Source organism: Gigantopelta aegis, chromosome 8, assembly GCF_016097555.1.
Source record: "Gigantopelta aegis isolate Gae_Host chromosome 8, Gae_host_genome, whole genome shotgun sequence".
Lineage (NCBI taxonomy): Eukaryota > Metazoa > Mollusca > Gastropoda > Neomphalida > Peltospiridae > Gigantopelta > Gigantopelta aegis.
The window spans coordinates 5,728,553-5,745,751 of record NC_054706.1 but is presented as its reverse complement, the minus strand read 5'-3'; the positions used below and the strand labels follow the sequence as shown (position 1 = coordinate 5,745,751).

At 37.6% G+C, this 17,199-nt stretch overlaps 1 protein-coding gene across 1 annotated transcript in view; it reads left to right on the top strand.

Moving 5' to 3' along the window:
* Nucleotides 1–17,199, top strand: part of LOC121378828 (probable E3 ubiquitin-protein ligase HERC4) — an 82,234-nt gene that overhangs the window by 14,624 nt on the left and 50,411 nt on the right. The window contains exons 6-11 of the mRNA XM_041507163.1: nt 432–463; nt 1,879–1,970; nt 6,220–6,350; nt 10,322–10,571; nt 13,255–13,382; nt 13,725–13,781. Coding sequence (XP_041363097.1) covers nt 432–463; nt 1,879–1,970; nt 6,220–6,350; nt 10,322–10,571; nt 13,255–13,382; nt 13,725–13,781 — 690 coding nt within the window. The remainder of the gene's footprint in view (nt 1–431; nt 464–1,878; nt 1,971–6,219; nt 6,351–10,321; nt 10,572–13,254; nt 13,383–13,724; nt 13,782–17,199) is intronic.

The following is a 17,199-nucleotide window of genomic DNA, read 5'->3' as shown; positions in this document are numbered from 1 at the left end:
TGGGGAGAAGTATCTGGGTGCGAACCCAATACCTTCTGCTTTATACCATTACATGTAGCTAATAGCTTAACCAGTATCCCACTGATGCTGGTGAAACATGGTCGTAGAAGTTGATTTACTGGCTTTGATATGAGACTGATATGGCTTTTAGGCATTGAAATTTGGGAGTTTTTTTGTTTTGGATTCTGTCAGAATCATAAAATGTAATATAAATAATTTCGTATTCCATCTAATAATCTTATTCTTCTGATGTCAAATCTGGAACTTGCGGAAGAACAAAATCATATTATATATGCAGCCTGTCTATTGATTTAATGTCATTGAGATTGAAATATGTGTTTTGATTAGTGAATTTTCAGTCATATATACACTTACTTGAAAATAAAGTTTATGTGTTTTATATATAAAGAAATATGCTTTTATTGTTTCAGCTTTGGTCAGCTGGGTGTAAATGATGAGAAAGGTATTTATTTGATCTTTTGATCACATGTTTTTTTGGGTTTTTTTTTATACCAGGTAGAACATTTTAGTGAGTTTAAGAAGTGAAACTGTTAAATGACCCACCAATTTTAATTAATGGCAAATCTGCTTTCACATGTTTTTAATGTTTTAAAAGTAATTTTTTCTAGTTTTGTTTGCTGAATGATCAAATAGTTGGTCACATATTTTTTAATTCAGAAAAGATTCATGCTTGTGCATATAATGCATTTCAACAGTTCTTTTCAGGAATACATCAAATACTGTAGATCCTGAAATTAATGCGATCATAATATTAATCAGGGGTGGGAATTATCCTCGGATGAGCTGTTTTCCTTGCATTTTAATCGTCCTTTCTTCCAAAATGTGTTAGATGGCACTGATTTAACCTAGGATTTCAAGAATTTCCGTGACCCCTCTAGATTTCCTCTTTTTTACAGTTCACCAATTCCCACCCCTGATTAATGCGAAAAATGCGGGTTTGCGTTATTCGGTTTAATAATATTACACATTTATTTCTATGTTTTGTATATGTATCCCACATTATTAAAACATACTCCCCCCCCCCCCGAATTTAAAAAAAAAAATCGAATATACATGTATTTATAAAACAGAACTGGAAAACAATTCATTGTAAGCAAAACAGATTAATTGTCGAATAGTCCAGCAAGTCATGTGTCACATGCTAGTAAAACAAAGATTAAAAATCTAATACATTTATAAAACAACTGGAACATTATTTATCGTAGACGAGACCGACTAATTGTCCAATAGTCCAGCAAAATGCCAGCCATGTGTGATGATTGCAGTGTCTTTGGCCACCCTCTCAAAAGCCGACTTGATCCATCACGCATCAATGGGCTTTAGCATGCTAATATTGCGGTTGATCTTTTCTTTGTCTTTACTGTTCAAATTCCCTGCAGCTGTATTGGCATACAGTTGTAATGGTACATGTATCCTAATTTTTAGCCAGATTTAGGTAACTACTGGTATACACGTTTCGTAAATGATTGCCACAAACGTTACTGTTAGAAAAGTTAATATTTCAAAGGACGGCTACTTGCATTAATTTCATGTCACATTTTAGTCTGCCCACCGTCACACGCATTAATTTAGGGACACGTTCATTTCAGGACCTACAATATGTTGTTACTATTTGACAAATCGGGGAACGTTTTTTTTTAATATCTTGATTAGCGATATTTCTTGTCAATTGAAAATTGATTAGCAACTACTGCTTAATGTTTTAAAACTCTGTAGCGATCTCTAAAACGTGCATAGCGAATTGCAAAATGATACTGAACAAAATGTTCCCTGCTTATCTATGCAAATATAAACTACTGACTATAAAATAAATAGATGGATGCTGTTAATGCCTGGAAATGTTTATTTTAATTTTAGATAAACCGTTTCCAACTCTATGTCGTTCACTGCGGCACCAGCGGATCAAGCACATAGCGTGTGGTGAAGACCACTCCACCGCTCTCACTCAGGTAGTGTTTACGATCTCACCGTTCTGTTTACATAGCGTGTGGTGAAGACCATTCCACCGCACTCACTCAGGTAGTGTTTACGGTCTCACCATTCTGTTTACATAGCGTGTGGTGAAGACCATTCCACCGCTCTCACTCAGGTAGTGTTTACGGTCTCACCATTCTGTTTACATAGTGTGTGGTGAAGACCACTCCACCACTCTCACTCAGGTAGTGTTTATGATCTCACCGTTCTGTTTACATAGTGTGTGGTGAAGACCATTCCACCGCCCTCACTCAGGTAGTGTTTATGGTCTCACCATTCTGTTTACATAGTGTGTGGTGAAGACCACTCCACCACTCTCACTCAGGTAGTGTTTACGATCTCACCATTCTGTTTACATAGCGTGTGGTGAAGACCATTCCACCGCTCTCACTCAGGTAGTGTTTACAATCTCACTATTCTGTTTACATAGCGTGTGGTGAAGACCACTCCACCGCTCTCACTCGGGTACTTGTTTACGATCTCACCATTCTGTTTACATAGCATGTGGTGAAGACCATTCCACCGCTCTCACTCAGGTGTTTACGATCTCACCATTCTGTTTACATAGCATGTTGTGAAGACCATTCCACCACTCATTTAGGTAGTGTTTACGATTTCACCATTCTGTTTACATAGTGTGTGGTGAAGACCACTCCACCTCTCTCTCTGGTAGTGTTTACAATCTCGCCATTCTGTTTACATAGCATGTGATTTACATAGTGTGGTGAAGACCATTCCACCGCTCTCACTCAGGTAGTGTTTACGATCTAACCATTCTGTTTACATAGCGTGTGGTGAAGACAACTCCACCACTCTCACTCAGGTAGTGTTTACGATCTCACCGTTCTGTTTACATAGCGTGTGGTGAAAACCATTCCACCTGTGTCGCTCAGGTAGTGTTTAGGATCTCACCGTTCTGTTTACATAGCGTGTGGTGAAGACCATTCCACCGCTCTCACTCAGGTAGTGTTTACAATCTCACCATTCTGTTTACATAGTGTGTGGTGAAGACCACTCCACCGCTCTCACTTGGGTACTTGTTTACGATCTCACCATTCTGTTTACATAGCGTGTGGTGAAGACCATTCCACCGCTCTCACTCAGGTAGTGTTTACGATCTCACCATTCTGTTTACATAGCGTGTTGTGAAGACCATTCCACCACTCATTTAGGTAGTGTTTACGATCTCACCGTTCTGTTTACATAGCGTGTGGTTAAGACCACTCCACCGCTCTCACTCAGGTAGTGTTTACGATCTCACCATTCTGTTTAAATAGCATGTGATTTACATAGTGTGTGGTGAAGACCATTCCACCGCTCTCACTCAGGTAGTGTTTACGATCTCACCATTCTGTTTACATAGCGTGTGATGAAGACCATTCCACTGTTCTCACTCAGGTAGTGTTTATGATCTAACCATTCTGTTTACATAGCGTGTGGTGAAGACCACTCCACCGCTCTCAACCGGGTAGTGTTTACGGTCTCACCATTCTGTTTACATAACGTGTGGTGAAGACCATTCCACCGCTCTCACTCAGGTAGTGGTTACGTTCTTACCATTCTGTTTACATTGTATGTGATTTACATAGTGTGTGGTGAAGACCATTCCACCGCTCTCACTCAGGTAGTGTTTACCGTCTCACCATTCTGTTTACATAGTGTGTGGTGAAGACAACTCCACCACTCTCACTCAGGTAGTGTTTACGATCTCACCGTTCTGTTTACATAGCGTGTGGTGAAGACCATTCCACCGCTCTCACTCAGGTAGTGTTTACGATCTCACCGTTCTGTTTACATAGCGTGTGGTGAAGACAACTCCACCACTCTCACTCAGGTAGTGTTTGCGATCTCACCATTCTGTTTACATAGCGTGTGGTGAAGACCATTCCACCTCTCTCACTCAGGTAGTGTTTACGATCTCACTGTTCTGTTTACATAGCGTGTGGTGAAGACCATTCCACCGCTCTCACTCGGGTAGTGTTTACAATCTCACCATTCTGTTTACATAGTATGTGGTGAAGACCACTCCACCGCTCTCACTTGGGTACTTGTTTACGATCTCACCATTCTTTTTACATAGCGTGTGGTAAAGACCATTCCACCGCTCTCACTCAGGTAGTGTTTACGATCTCACCATTCTGTTTACATAGCATGTTGTGAAGACCATTCCACCACTCATTTAGGTAGTGTTTACGATCTCACCATTCTGTTTATATAGTGTGTGGTGAAGACCACTCCACCTCTCTCTCTAGTAGTGTTTACAATCTCGCCATTCTGTTTACATAGCATGTGATTTACATAATGTGTGGTGAAGACCATTCCACCGCTCTCACTCAGGTAGTGTTTACGATCTCACCATTCTGTTTACATAGCGTGTGGTGAAGACCATGCCACTGCTCTCACTTGATGTTTACGATATTGCCTGCATTCTGTGTATCTGTAAACAATCAGGGCCGTATTTACAAAGCATGTTTTTCTCTTTCATACATATAACTTCATGTATTCACACACTAAAAACTGGTAAAAATAATAAAAAAAGAGTTAAAGTTTGTTTTGTTTAACAACACCACTAGAGTATTATTGGATATTAAACATTTGGGCGTTTTGACATATTGTCTTTTAGAGGAAACCCATAGCAAGGGATCTTTTATATGCACCATCCCACAGACAGGATAGCACATACCATGGCCTTTGATATACCAGTCTTGATGTACTGGCTGGAATGAGAAATAACCCAATGGGCCCACCAACGGGGATTGATCATAGATCGACCGTGCATCAGGTGAGTGGTCTACTACTGGGCTACGAATGAATGAATTCATTTTAGAGTGTAAACCCTTAAATCAAATCCCATAGACGACGATAGTAACATGTGGTTAAAACTAATACACGCAGCTTATCAATCGACATATACATCATGGACATAAAATCTATCACCCGTCACACTTGAAGTAAATCAGAAAACATTGTCGGTTAAGCTGCTCCTTTCAGACACAATGCAAAGTGTCTTTCACTACTCTAGAGTTCCGCACAAACATTGTCATCCTATGTTTATTAGCACCCAGCACGTTTCAAGTACAATAATTATTATTATTGTATACATAGCAATGAAATATATAGATCTACGGAAACCATAAAAGTGATATCTGGTGAAAAGTCATATTTTCGCTATATTTTAACTACAGTGAAAATATAGAAATCGTATTTTTGTAAAAGTGCATGATTAAATTATCTCCCTTTGTGTTGTTTCTTTGTATTTAAGTTTGATGATTACCAATGCATTTGATCATATTTGAAGAAAAAAAAAAATGTAATTTAAACAACTGTACCTATAAAAAAGGGATACGAAGTGCAGTTAGATAAAATATCTAAAACGAATTAAATACGAAGCTAAATAATGATGACACAATGTAGTGTCATTGAGTGTAAGTGTGAGAATTTAACGGTGTTTGATTTGTTTTGTTTTTGTGGGAGTTTTGTGGGAGTTTTGTGGGAGTTTGTGGAGGATCGCTTTGTCAGGTATGTTTGCACAGCAGTATTATTAAATAAATGTTAATAAAGATAATTTTTATTCAAATTTCTTTTTAAAAGTCTATGGTCAAGTAAATTTTCTGGAAAAGTTCCATAGGAAGAAATATATCATGGCGTTACATGCTTTTGATAGGATAAGCGAAAGATATTTTCAAAAGGCGAAAGATATTGTCAAACATTAGGAAAGATGTACATAATAAATAGACCATTTCATGGCGTTTTTTCTGAATACAATTTTTATGTCAACTTGTGGTGTTCGAAAACTATATTTTTACTCATTGCTTCACAATTCATGAAAATATGGCTTTCACACATTACTCGTTGACATAAAAATCATATTAGAAAACCCCCATGAAATAGCCTCCATTTATTATTATAATAGTTGGTACATGGACACTAGTTCAAATTAAATGACACAAATGTACTGACCAGATGAAACATTTTATGACAATAGTCACTGTCACATTGATCACCAATGGTGTACTAGCTGCTGGGATGTTTTTATCTCCACAGAACTCGTTTTTATGTGTTAAAATATGGCACAATATAAATCCAGTTTACAGAAGCTTAAACACCTATAGGTGTTTTAAAAACCCCAAGTTTCATGAATTGGGTTGAATGTTGTTTTTTTCTCTCCAGTATGTAGAAATATAGCCAGATAAGTTCCAAACAGTTGTGTGTACATTGTTTCAGGATGGTGGTGTCTTTACATTTGGTGCTGGGAGTTATGGCCAGCTGGGCCACACAACTAATAATAATGAAATACTACCCAAACAAGTCATGGAGTTGATGGGCAGTGAAGTAACTCAGACAGCATGTGGCAGGTCAGTGGTGTACTATAGCTAATATATGGTAGGTCATTAGTATGATATAAACAATATAGCAGATCAGTGATCTAATATATAATATGTATTCCAAGTCAGTGGTTTAATATAACTAATATATGGTAGGTCATTAGTATGTTATATACAATATAGCACATCAGTGATCTAATATATAATATGTATTCAAAAGTCAGTGGTGTAATATAACTAATATATGGTAGGTCATTAGTATGATATAAACAATATAGCACATCGGTGATCTAATATATACATGTAATATGTATTCCAGGTCAGTGGTGTAATATAACTAATATATGGTAGGTCATTAGTATGATATATACAATATAGCACATCGGTGATCTAATATATAATATGTATTCCAAGTCAGTGGTTTAATATAACTAATATATGGTAGGTCATTAATATGATATAAACAATATAGCAGATCAGTGATCTAATATATAGTATGTATTCCAAGTCAGTGGTTTAATATAACTAATATATGGTAGGTCATTAATATGATATAAACAATAAGCACATCGGTGAACTAATATATAATATGTATTCCCATGGGTTCAAAAATCCCATCGCCTGACGCCCGTGACAAGTGGAATTTTCACGCCGGGCAAGTAATTATGTTAACTGCATATGCCCGGTGACAAGTGACTATATAATTAACACCTAAAACTTTTTTTGTTTGTTTTTTTGTTGCAAATCTCGGTAAAACCTTTGGAAAGAGTTCCGATCGTTCGAGCATTTACATAGCTCTAAGAAGAACTAACTCTAAATGCTGGAACGATCGGAACTCTTGCCAGTGCGTTAACACCAAAACGGAAAACAATGATGATGATAACTAGTTTAACGTGCCCATATACCACTAGGGTTTCGATAAGATCAGTGGCCTGACTCGGGATGGGGGGGGGGGGGGTGAAAATGGGCAGAATTTTGAAAATAGCAATTAGTAAATAAGTTACTAGAATAAATAATGTGTTGAAAAGTTAAATAATAACTTTAGAGTTATTCCCCTTTTACTATCGACTAAGATCGGTAATTTCCGCCACTGAACGTTTGACTGAATTCGTACAAGTAATCGGTTCGATGATCTTCAAACTTGGAAATAGCATCCAATACGCTTTACAGCTTATGTATAGGGGAACGTCCGAGTAACTCTCCATTCCTGAAAAATAATGGAGATGAGTCCCATTATTTTTCAGGAATGGAGAGTTACGAGGATATTCCCCTACTTAAAATACACCACTGAGTAATAATTTTATGTGAATATATGTTAGTATGGAAATTAACACTAATGATTTTAGTGGGTTAATTAAGTAGGGTTTTATCTCTCCATTACTGAAAAATAATGGAGCGTTGAGACAATACTGTGACTTCGCAGGTGTATTTTAAATAAAAATAAAATATACATGCCTTGTGAATGCAATCAAAATGTTTAATCCTTACAAAAATTGTCATATTCAAATTATATTAGACATTAACGCGGTGGACTCTGGAATCTACTCTTTGCAAATGAACGGGGGCGTAAAGCATGTTTATAATTTCTGAGTTCACTTGAACAAAGCATAAATATTATGAACTGTATTCTTATAAACGTTGCAAGATATTTTAGTTTAGATATATAAAAATCCTTGTAGCAAAAACATACTTAATGTTTTTCAGTACTTTGCAAATGTAAATCTATGTCCATGTAAAATGAACAGGTATGGTGATGTTAGATTTCATTAGCCCTACGTCAAAATCGTGACAAGTTAGATTTCATTATCCCTACGCCATAATCATGATGGTGCGATGCTCTCTAAGCATACATGAATATATTAATTTGTTCTGCTTTATTAATAGTTTTTAACAAATAAATTATGCTCAATAAATTAAAAATACAAGGCTACAATCGATGTACACCCCATCCCCTTCTGTTGTTTACCAAACATGCACTTTTTAAAAATATAAACAGAGCTCATGTTTACTTTGAGCCCAGCCACGGCTGTTTGCAAGACTTTTCTCAGCTATAAACAGGGTAAAGACATCCCAGAGAAGTGTTTTGGGGCAGAGAATGTTAAATAATATACTCACAATAATGACACATGGGCCAAAATCCATAAACATTTTTCAACCAATGCCAGCCATAAAAGAATGGCTCACAAGTGGAAAGGGTTCTCGCCACATCCACGGCCACTAATACATACATCGACACAATAATTATGTTGAGATGAACAAGTGAACACTACCAAACAAATAAAGTTTAAATGAACCAATGGACACTATTTAAAAAATAAAGTTTAAATCAACAAATAGAGAAGACAGTGGATACTACTGGACAGACATATACATTTAGTACTTCCTGAGTAAGTGTTGTAACCTATTGGCAAAATTCTTTATTTGTGCAATCAAACCAATTACTTTCAATATTATTACATTATTAAGTACTGTATTAAATTAAATAGGAGTAACACAATTGGTTACCGTAAGAAGTATGGGCAAGTGGAAAAATATATGGGGCAAGTGAATATCTGATAGGCACTTGCCCTGTGGCAAGTAATGTTTTTGAAAATATTTGAACCCCTGATTCCAAATCAGTGGTTTAATATAACTAATATATGGTAGGCCATTGGTATGATATATACAATATAGCACATCGGTGATCTAATATATAATATGTATTCCAGGTCAGTGGTGTAATATAACCAATATATGATAGGTCATTAATATGATATAAACAATATAGCACATCGGTGATCTAATATATAATATGTATTCCAAGTCAGTTGTGTAATATAACCAATATATGGTAGGTCATTAATATGATATAAACAATATAGTAGATCAGTCCAGGGAATATTTTGTTTTCAGAATCTTAGTGATATACATTTCTAGTCAATTGAAAACTGATTAACAACAATATTATAATATTAATATAAACAATATAGCACATCGGTGATCTAATATATAATATGTATTCCAAGTCAGTGGTTTAATATAACTAATATATTGTAGGTCATTAGTATGATATATACAATATAGCATATCAGTGATCTAATATATAATATGTATTCCAAGTCAGTGGTTTAATATAACTAATATATGGTAGGTCATTAGTATGATATATACAATATAGCACATCAGTGATCTAATATATACATGTAATATGTATTCCAAGTCAGTGGTCTAATATAACTAATATATGGTAGGTCATTAATATGATATAAACAATATAGCACATCGGTGATCTAATATATAATATGTATTCCAAGTCAGTGGTGTAATATAACTAATATATGGTAGGTCATTAATATGATATAAACAATATAACACATTGGTGATCTAATATATAATATGTATTCCAGGTCAGTGGTATACTATAACTAATATATGGTAGGCCATTAATATGATACAAACAATATAGCTCATCGGTGATCTAATATATATATATAATATGTATTCCAGGTCAGTGGTGTAATATAACCAATATATGATATATTAATATATATATGATTAATATGATATAAACAATATAGTAGATCAATCCAGGGAATATTTTCTTTTCAGAATCTTAGTGATAATAAATTTCTAGCCAATTGAAAACTGATTAACAACTACTGTTTAATGTTGTAAAATTGTGTGGCAATCTCTGAAACTTGCATAGCACATCGCGGCACGATACTGAACAAAATGTTGCCTGCAGTCATCTAATACATAAAATATATTCCAGATCAAGGATGTAATATAAACTATATATATTAGATAAGTGTGATATGAACAATATATAGCTAGGCTTTGGTGTAAAATAAACACCATCTAGCAGTTGTGGAATATAAATGATATTGCTCAGTGGCTTTATAATAATTTAAGGTTGGATATAAACAGCATATTATATTTATATAGCATATTGTATTAAGACAGTATCTACATGAACAAAAATGTCTCTTCTTCATGTCTTAACTGAATGGTTTGTGTTTCAGGCGACACACCCTGGCATATGTTCCGTCGTCAGGACAGCTGTATGCGTTTGGTCTCGGTGGCAGTGGACAGCTGGGGACCGGCTCCACTGAGAGCAAATCAACTCCATGTCTTGTGATTGGTCCGTTTATGCCCGTCCCTCGTGCCAGTGGTTCATATATGCACGTGGATGGAGATGAAAAACTTTCTGTGATAATACAAAAAATATTTGCTGGCGGTGACCATTCCTTTGTTGTTTCAGTGGATGCAAAAGTAAGACTTCAGAGTAAACATTATTTATAATTTAGTTTTCTTTTTCTCATTAATCTTCTTATTGTGACAGTATCTTTAGAAGCTTCATAAGCTTCTTTTTGCAACCATCTTCACCTCCCAATCTTTGCCCTGTGCTTATAAAACTTTACATTCTAGACTCAAGCTTTACTATTCAGTCTCTTACAAATAAAAGTAGTTAAAGTCTGTAGACTTTGTTGTGGTCTAGAGTTTGAACTTAAAGGATTTATCAGGTTTAAGAAGTTTGTTTTGAACTTAAACGATTTATCAGGTTTAAGAAGTTTGTTTTGAACTTAAACGATTTATCAGGTTTAAGAAGTTTAGTTTGTTTTGAACTTAAAGGATTTATCAGGTTTAAGAAGTTTGTTTTGAACTTAAAGGATTTATCAGGTCTTAGAAGTTTGTTTTGAACTTTTTGGATTTATCAGGTTTAAGAAGTTTGTTTTGAACTTAAAGGATTTATCAGGTTTAAGAAGTTTGTTTTGAACTTAATGGATTTATCAGGTTTAAGAAGTTTGTTTTGAACTTAAAGGATTTATCAGGTTTAAGAAGTTTGTTTTGAACTTAATGGATTTATCAGGTTTAAGAAGTTTGTTTTGAACTTAATGGATTTATCAGGTTTAAGAAGTTTGTTTTGAACTTAAAGGATTTATCAGGTTTAAGAAGTTTGTTTTGAACTTAATGGATTTATCAGGTTTAAGGAGTTTGTTTTGAACTTAATGGATTTATCAGGTTTAAGAAGTTTGTTTTGAACTTAAACGATTTATCAGGTTTAAGGAGTTTGTTTTGAACTTAATGGATTTATCAGGTTTAAGAAGTTTGTTTTGAACTTAAAGGATTTATCAGGTTTAAGAAGTTTGTTTTGAACTTAAAGGATTTATCAGGTTTAAGAAGTTTGTTTTGAACTTAAAGGATTTATCAGGTTTAAGAAGTTTGTTTTGTTTAACGACACCACTAAAGCACGGGGCGGGATGTAGCCCAGCGGTAAAACGTTCGCTTGATGCGCTGTCGGTCTAGGATCGATCCCCGTCGGTGGATCCATTGGACTATTTCTCATTCCAGCCAGTGCACCACGACTGGTATATCAAAGGCCATGGTATGTGCTATCCTGTTTATGGGATGGTGCATATAAAAGATCCCTTGTTGCTAATTGAAAAGAGTAGCCCATGAAGTGGCGACAGCGGGTTTCCTCTCTCAATATCTATGTGGTCCTTAACCATATGTTGGACGCCATATAATCGTAAATAAAATGTGTTGAGTGCGTCGTTAAATAAAACATTTCTTTCCTTCGACTAAAGCACATTGATTTTTTAATAGTCAGCTATATTGTGTCAAACGTTTGGTAATTTTGACATGTAGTCTTAGAGAGGAAACCCACTACATTTTTCTTTTCGACTGCATTGTATAGAGATACCGTACTGATAGAGTACATAGAGGATACTCCCCGAGTGTCTTGTGATATAATTTATCAGCACGAGTTGATTTTTACGGTATACTTTTATCAATGAGTGCTGATAAATTATGATATCACAAGACACGAGGTGGGCATTCTTTTTATCATCCATTATCATTCTTTCATTTGCGACAGTTGTAAACAATGTTAGTAATGTGGGTTGAATGTCACTATATTTGGCAGTGGTAGACAGTGACATGACATCACTAATGATAGGTTTAGCGATGAAACATACACAGTGACATAATAAAAGACACAATATCTCCTAGGATTATATCGCTGGAGATATCGCAAATTATAGTGCCAGTGATATCTCCTACAAAGCCTTTAATGGATGATAAATGTATGTTAGTCACCAAATAGCGGTTGTTTAAATGTTTTGAGTTGGCATTAAACAGTTATTCCTTTTCTTATCATTTCACCAGCGACTGTGCCGAACAGATACTTGTGTCTTGAGGTTATTCCTGCCAGACACCTGGTATTCTTATCATTTCACCAGCGACTGTGCCGAACAGATACTTGTGTCTTGAGGTTATTCCTGCCAGACACCTGGTATTCTTATCATTTCACCAGCGACTGTGCCGAACAGATACTTGTGTCTTGAGGTTATTCCTGCCAGACACCTGGTATTCTTATCATTTCACCAGCGACTGTGCCGAACAGATACTTGTGTCTTGAGGTTATTCCTGCCAGACACCTGGTATTCTTATCATTTCACCAGCGACTGTGCCGAACAGATACTTGTGTCTTGAGGTTATTCCTGCCAGACACCTGGTATTCTTATCATTTCACCAGCGACTGTGCCGAACAGATACTTGTGTCTTGAGGTTATTCCTGCCAGACACCTGGTATTCCACATGTACTGGTTATTTGTCACCCATTTCTTTATTTAAACATGATATACAAAATGTGGCCAAATATTGTATCAGTATATATCGATGAGTTATTGAGTTTCAAGTAAAATCTTTAACAAATAATAACTATAAAATAAGATATTGTAAGATATTGGAGTTCATTAGCAATAAAGCAAGCCAGTACTACCAGGATTATAAAGAGTGCTGATTTAACAGTGAAGTATCACCATAGATTCTAAATTGACTAATAGATTTCTTTTCTTTTTAGCTTTTCATAGGTTACTATAAATGTCTTCATGAAGGAGGCATAAAGAGCTCCAGCATGTTAGCACACTGATTGTTTGATGTTTAACTGCAGGTCGGTGGTAAAGTAGATGACTACAGAGAGAAAGATACAGAGACGCAGATTCTGATGTTGACGTCGTCACGCGTACAGCTCATCTCACAGCTTAGAGTTGACGAATTACCTCCAATAGAACTGGATGAGTGAGTTGGTCTTAGCTTTAAACAATATTTATTGCATTACAAAATCAGAGGTTTGGGAATTGGCCAACAAACCTTTCTTACATGTTATTCTAATGTATACAGATTATAACATTTAGTTTAAACATAATGGATCGAATTTACAAAGCCTCTTTATGTATAACGTGCATGTAACTACATACATTTACAATGCTTAAAAACCTGCATTTAAGAAAAACAGGTTTTGTAAAATCGGCCCTACTTTTCTAATTCTTTTGATGTTTCAGTCATTTGTGTTTCACTCGGTCTCATAAACGATGTAAGAACAATTTCATTAAAAAAAAATCTTCTTCGTTTTTTTTTCAGTGAAGTTACCAAGATATTTTCTCATGCAGCCTGCATCAATGGATCGTTCTTACTGCTGTGAGTTTGAATACAAACTCTTATTAAGGAAAGGAAAGGAATGTTTGTTAAACGATACCTCAGCACATTTATATAACTACATGTAACTTGAAGGATATTTGGTATATCAACCAGGGCTTCTAGATTATGGTAGCCCCACTCCCATGGCTAGCGATATTCAATGTTGGGCTAGTAAATAACTACTGTTGCCATGCCCGATGGCTTGTGATGTTTTTTAGGTCAGTTGTTGCACTTTTGTCTATTTTGTAAATATGAATATTCTGCCCCCCCCCCCCCCCCCATCCCCCCAGTGTTAGTGTTTTTAACCTCTATCTCCCTCTTTAGGTGACATATCTGATTATTACTATTATTTAGTAACGTAAAGTAAAGTAGGGCTAGTGAATTTTTTATCGTGGCTAGTACATTTGTTAAATCACTGATCCCATAAAATTTAATAAAAATTCTAGAAGCCCTGTATTAACATAAGATTATTTCAACTCTTCGTTGAGAGAAAGAGTGAAAACCTGCTGCCACCATGTAATGATCCAGGGGTCAACTAATCCACTAGCCCTTGGTCCCACCTGGTCAATTTGTGGTTTGGGCTAATAAAAAAAGGCCCTTGTCTTACGCTCCACTTTAGTCTCTCTCCAGTGCTGCCGCTTGTCTTACGCTCCACTTTAGTCTCTCTCCAGTGCTGCTTCTTGTCTTACGCTCCACTTTAGTCTCTCTCCAGTGCTGCCCCTTGTCTTACGCTCCACTTTAGTCTCTCTCCAGTGCTGCTTCTTGTCTTACGCTCCACTTTAGTCTCTCTCCAGTGCTGCCCCTTGTCTTACGCTCCACTTTAGTCTCTCTCCAGTGCTGCCCCTTGTCTTACGCTCCACTTTAGTCTCTCTCCAGTGCTGCCCCTTGTCTTACGCTCCACTTTAGTCTCTCTCCAGTGCTGCTTCTTGTCTTACGCTCCACTTTAGTCTCTCTCCAGTGCTGCCGCTTGTCTTACGCTCCACTTTAGTCTCTCTCCAGTGCTGCTTCTTGTCTTACGCTCCACTTTAGTCTCTCTCCAGTGCTGCCCCTTGTCTTACGCTCCACTTTAGTCTCTCTCCAGTGCTGCTTCTTGTCTTACGCTCCACTTTAGTCTCTCTCCAGTGCTGCCCCTTGTCTTACGCTCCACTTTAGTCTCTCTCCAGTGCTGCCCCTTGTCTTACGCTCCACTTTAGTCTCTCTCCAGTGCTGCCCCTTGTCTTACGCTCCACTTTAGTCTCTCTCCAGTGCTGCTTCTTGTCTTACGCTCCACTTTAGTCTCTCTCCAGTGCTGCCCCTTGTCTTACGCTCCACTTTAGTCTCTCTCCAGTGCTGCCCCTTGTCTTACGCTCCACTTTAGTCTCTCTCCAGTGCTGCCCCTTGTCTTACGCTCCACTTTAGTCTCTCTCCAGTGCTGCTTCTTGTCTTACGCTCCACTTTAGTCTCTCTCCAGTGCTGCCACTTGTCTTACGCTCCACTTTAGTCTCTCTCCAGTGCTGCTTCTTGTCTTACGCTTTAGTCTCTCTCCAGTGCTGCCCCTTGTCTTACGCTCCACTTTAGTCTCTCTCCAGTGCTGCTTCTTGTCTTACGCTCCACTTTAGTCTCTCTCCAGTGCTGCCCCTTGTCTTACGCTCCACTTTAGTCTCTCTCCAGTGCTGCCCCTTGTCTTACGCTCCACTTTAGTCTCTCTCCAGTGCTGCCCCTTGTCTTACGCTCCACTTTAGTCTCTCTCCAGTGCTGCTTCTTGTCTTACGCTCCACTTTAGTCTCTCTCCAGTGCTGCCGCTTGTCTTACGCTCCACTTTAGTCTCTCTCCAGTGCTGCCGCTTGTCTTACGCTCCACTTTAGTCTCTCTCCAGTGCTGCCCCTTGTCTTACGCTCCACTTTAGTCTCTCTCCAGTGCTGCCCCTTGTCTTACGCTCCACTTTAGTCTCTCTCCAGTGCTGCCCCTTGTCTTACGCTCCACTTTAGTCTCTCTCCAGTGCTGCCGCTTGTCTTACGCTCCACTTTAGTCTCTCTCCAGTGCTGCCCCTTGTCTTACGCTCCACTTTAGTCTCTCTCCAGTGCTGCCCCTTGTCTTACGCTCCACTTTAGTCTCTCTCCAGTGCTGCCCCTTGTCTTACGCTCCACTTTAGTCTCTCTCCAGTGCTGCTTCTTGTCTTACGCTCCACTTTAGTCTCTCTCCAGTGCTGCCGCTTGTCTTACGCTCCACTTTAGTCTCTCTCCAGTGCTGCCGCTTGTCTTACGCTCCACTTTAGTCTCTCTCCAGTGCTGCTTCTTGTCTTACGCTCCACTTTAGTCTCTCTCCAGTGCTGCCGCTTGTCTTACGCTCCACTTTAGTCTCTCTCCAGTGCTGCCGCTTGTCTTACGCTCCACTTTAGTCTCTCTCCAGTGCTGCCCCTTGTCTTACATTCCCTGCTTTTCATCTCTAACTTCCTGTCCTCCAGCACCCACCCGTTGCCACTGAACTCGCAGTGCAAGTGATTTGATAATTACATTTTGGGGGGCTTTGACAGGGTGAATCAGTTTAGGTTTTTCTTGAGCTTCTAATAAATAGACCAATTCATTTCCACTCAGATTTCACAACATATAATGTTTCAGATGCATTACATTTCTGTTAACCTCTGTTAGAAACAAAATTATATCATAACAAAATAGTACATGTGCCTGCTGACTCACTGCTGCAATAGTGGCTTGGTAACAGAAATGTTCTAATGTTAATACCATAATTTCTTGTGTATTGCCCACTACACTGGATGGCCCACAGCTAGCTGTATTTAGATTTGAGGAAAGTAAAATGCAATGAGATGGCTTTCTCTGGTGGATACTCTATACACTGTGTGCATGAAGGGGCGGGACGTAGCCAGTGGTAAAGCGCTCTTTTCATGTGCGGTCAGTCTAGGATCGATACACGTCGGTGGACCCATTGGGCTATCTATTGTCCCAGCCAGTGCACCACGACTGGTAGATCAAAGGCTGTGGTATGTGCTATCCTTCCTATTGGATGGTGCATATAAGAGATCCCTTGCTACTAATGGAAAAATGTGGCAGGTTTCCTCTCTAAGACTATATGTCAAAAATACCAAATGTTTGACATCCAATAGCCGATGATTAAAAAATCAATGTGCTCTTGTGGTGTCGTTAAAGAAAACAAACAAAGTGTGCATGAAACACAGTCAATTATGTGACTGACATAGACACTGTTTGCATACCTGTACCAATATGCCATGCTGCATTATCAATAGGAGTAGGTTATGATACAGTGTTTGATCAATGTTTGAGAAAATCACAAGCCCTTACAGAAGCCTTCCTCATTACTAATCACTTGTTTTTATGGTCATTCCACCGTAAAATATCATTCAGATACTGGAGGTGTTTTTAAAATAAATATTGATATACTTTATTTACTTCATTTTGTTTTA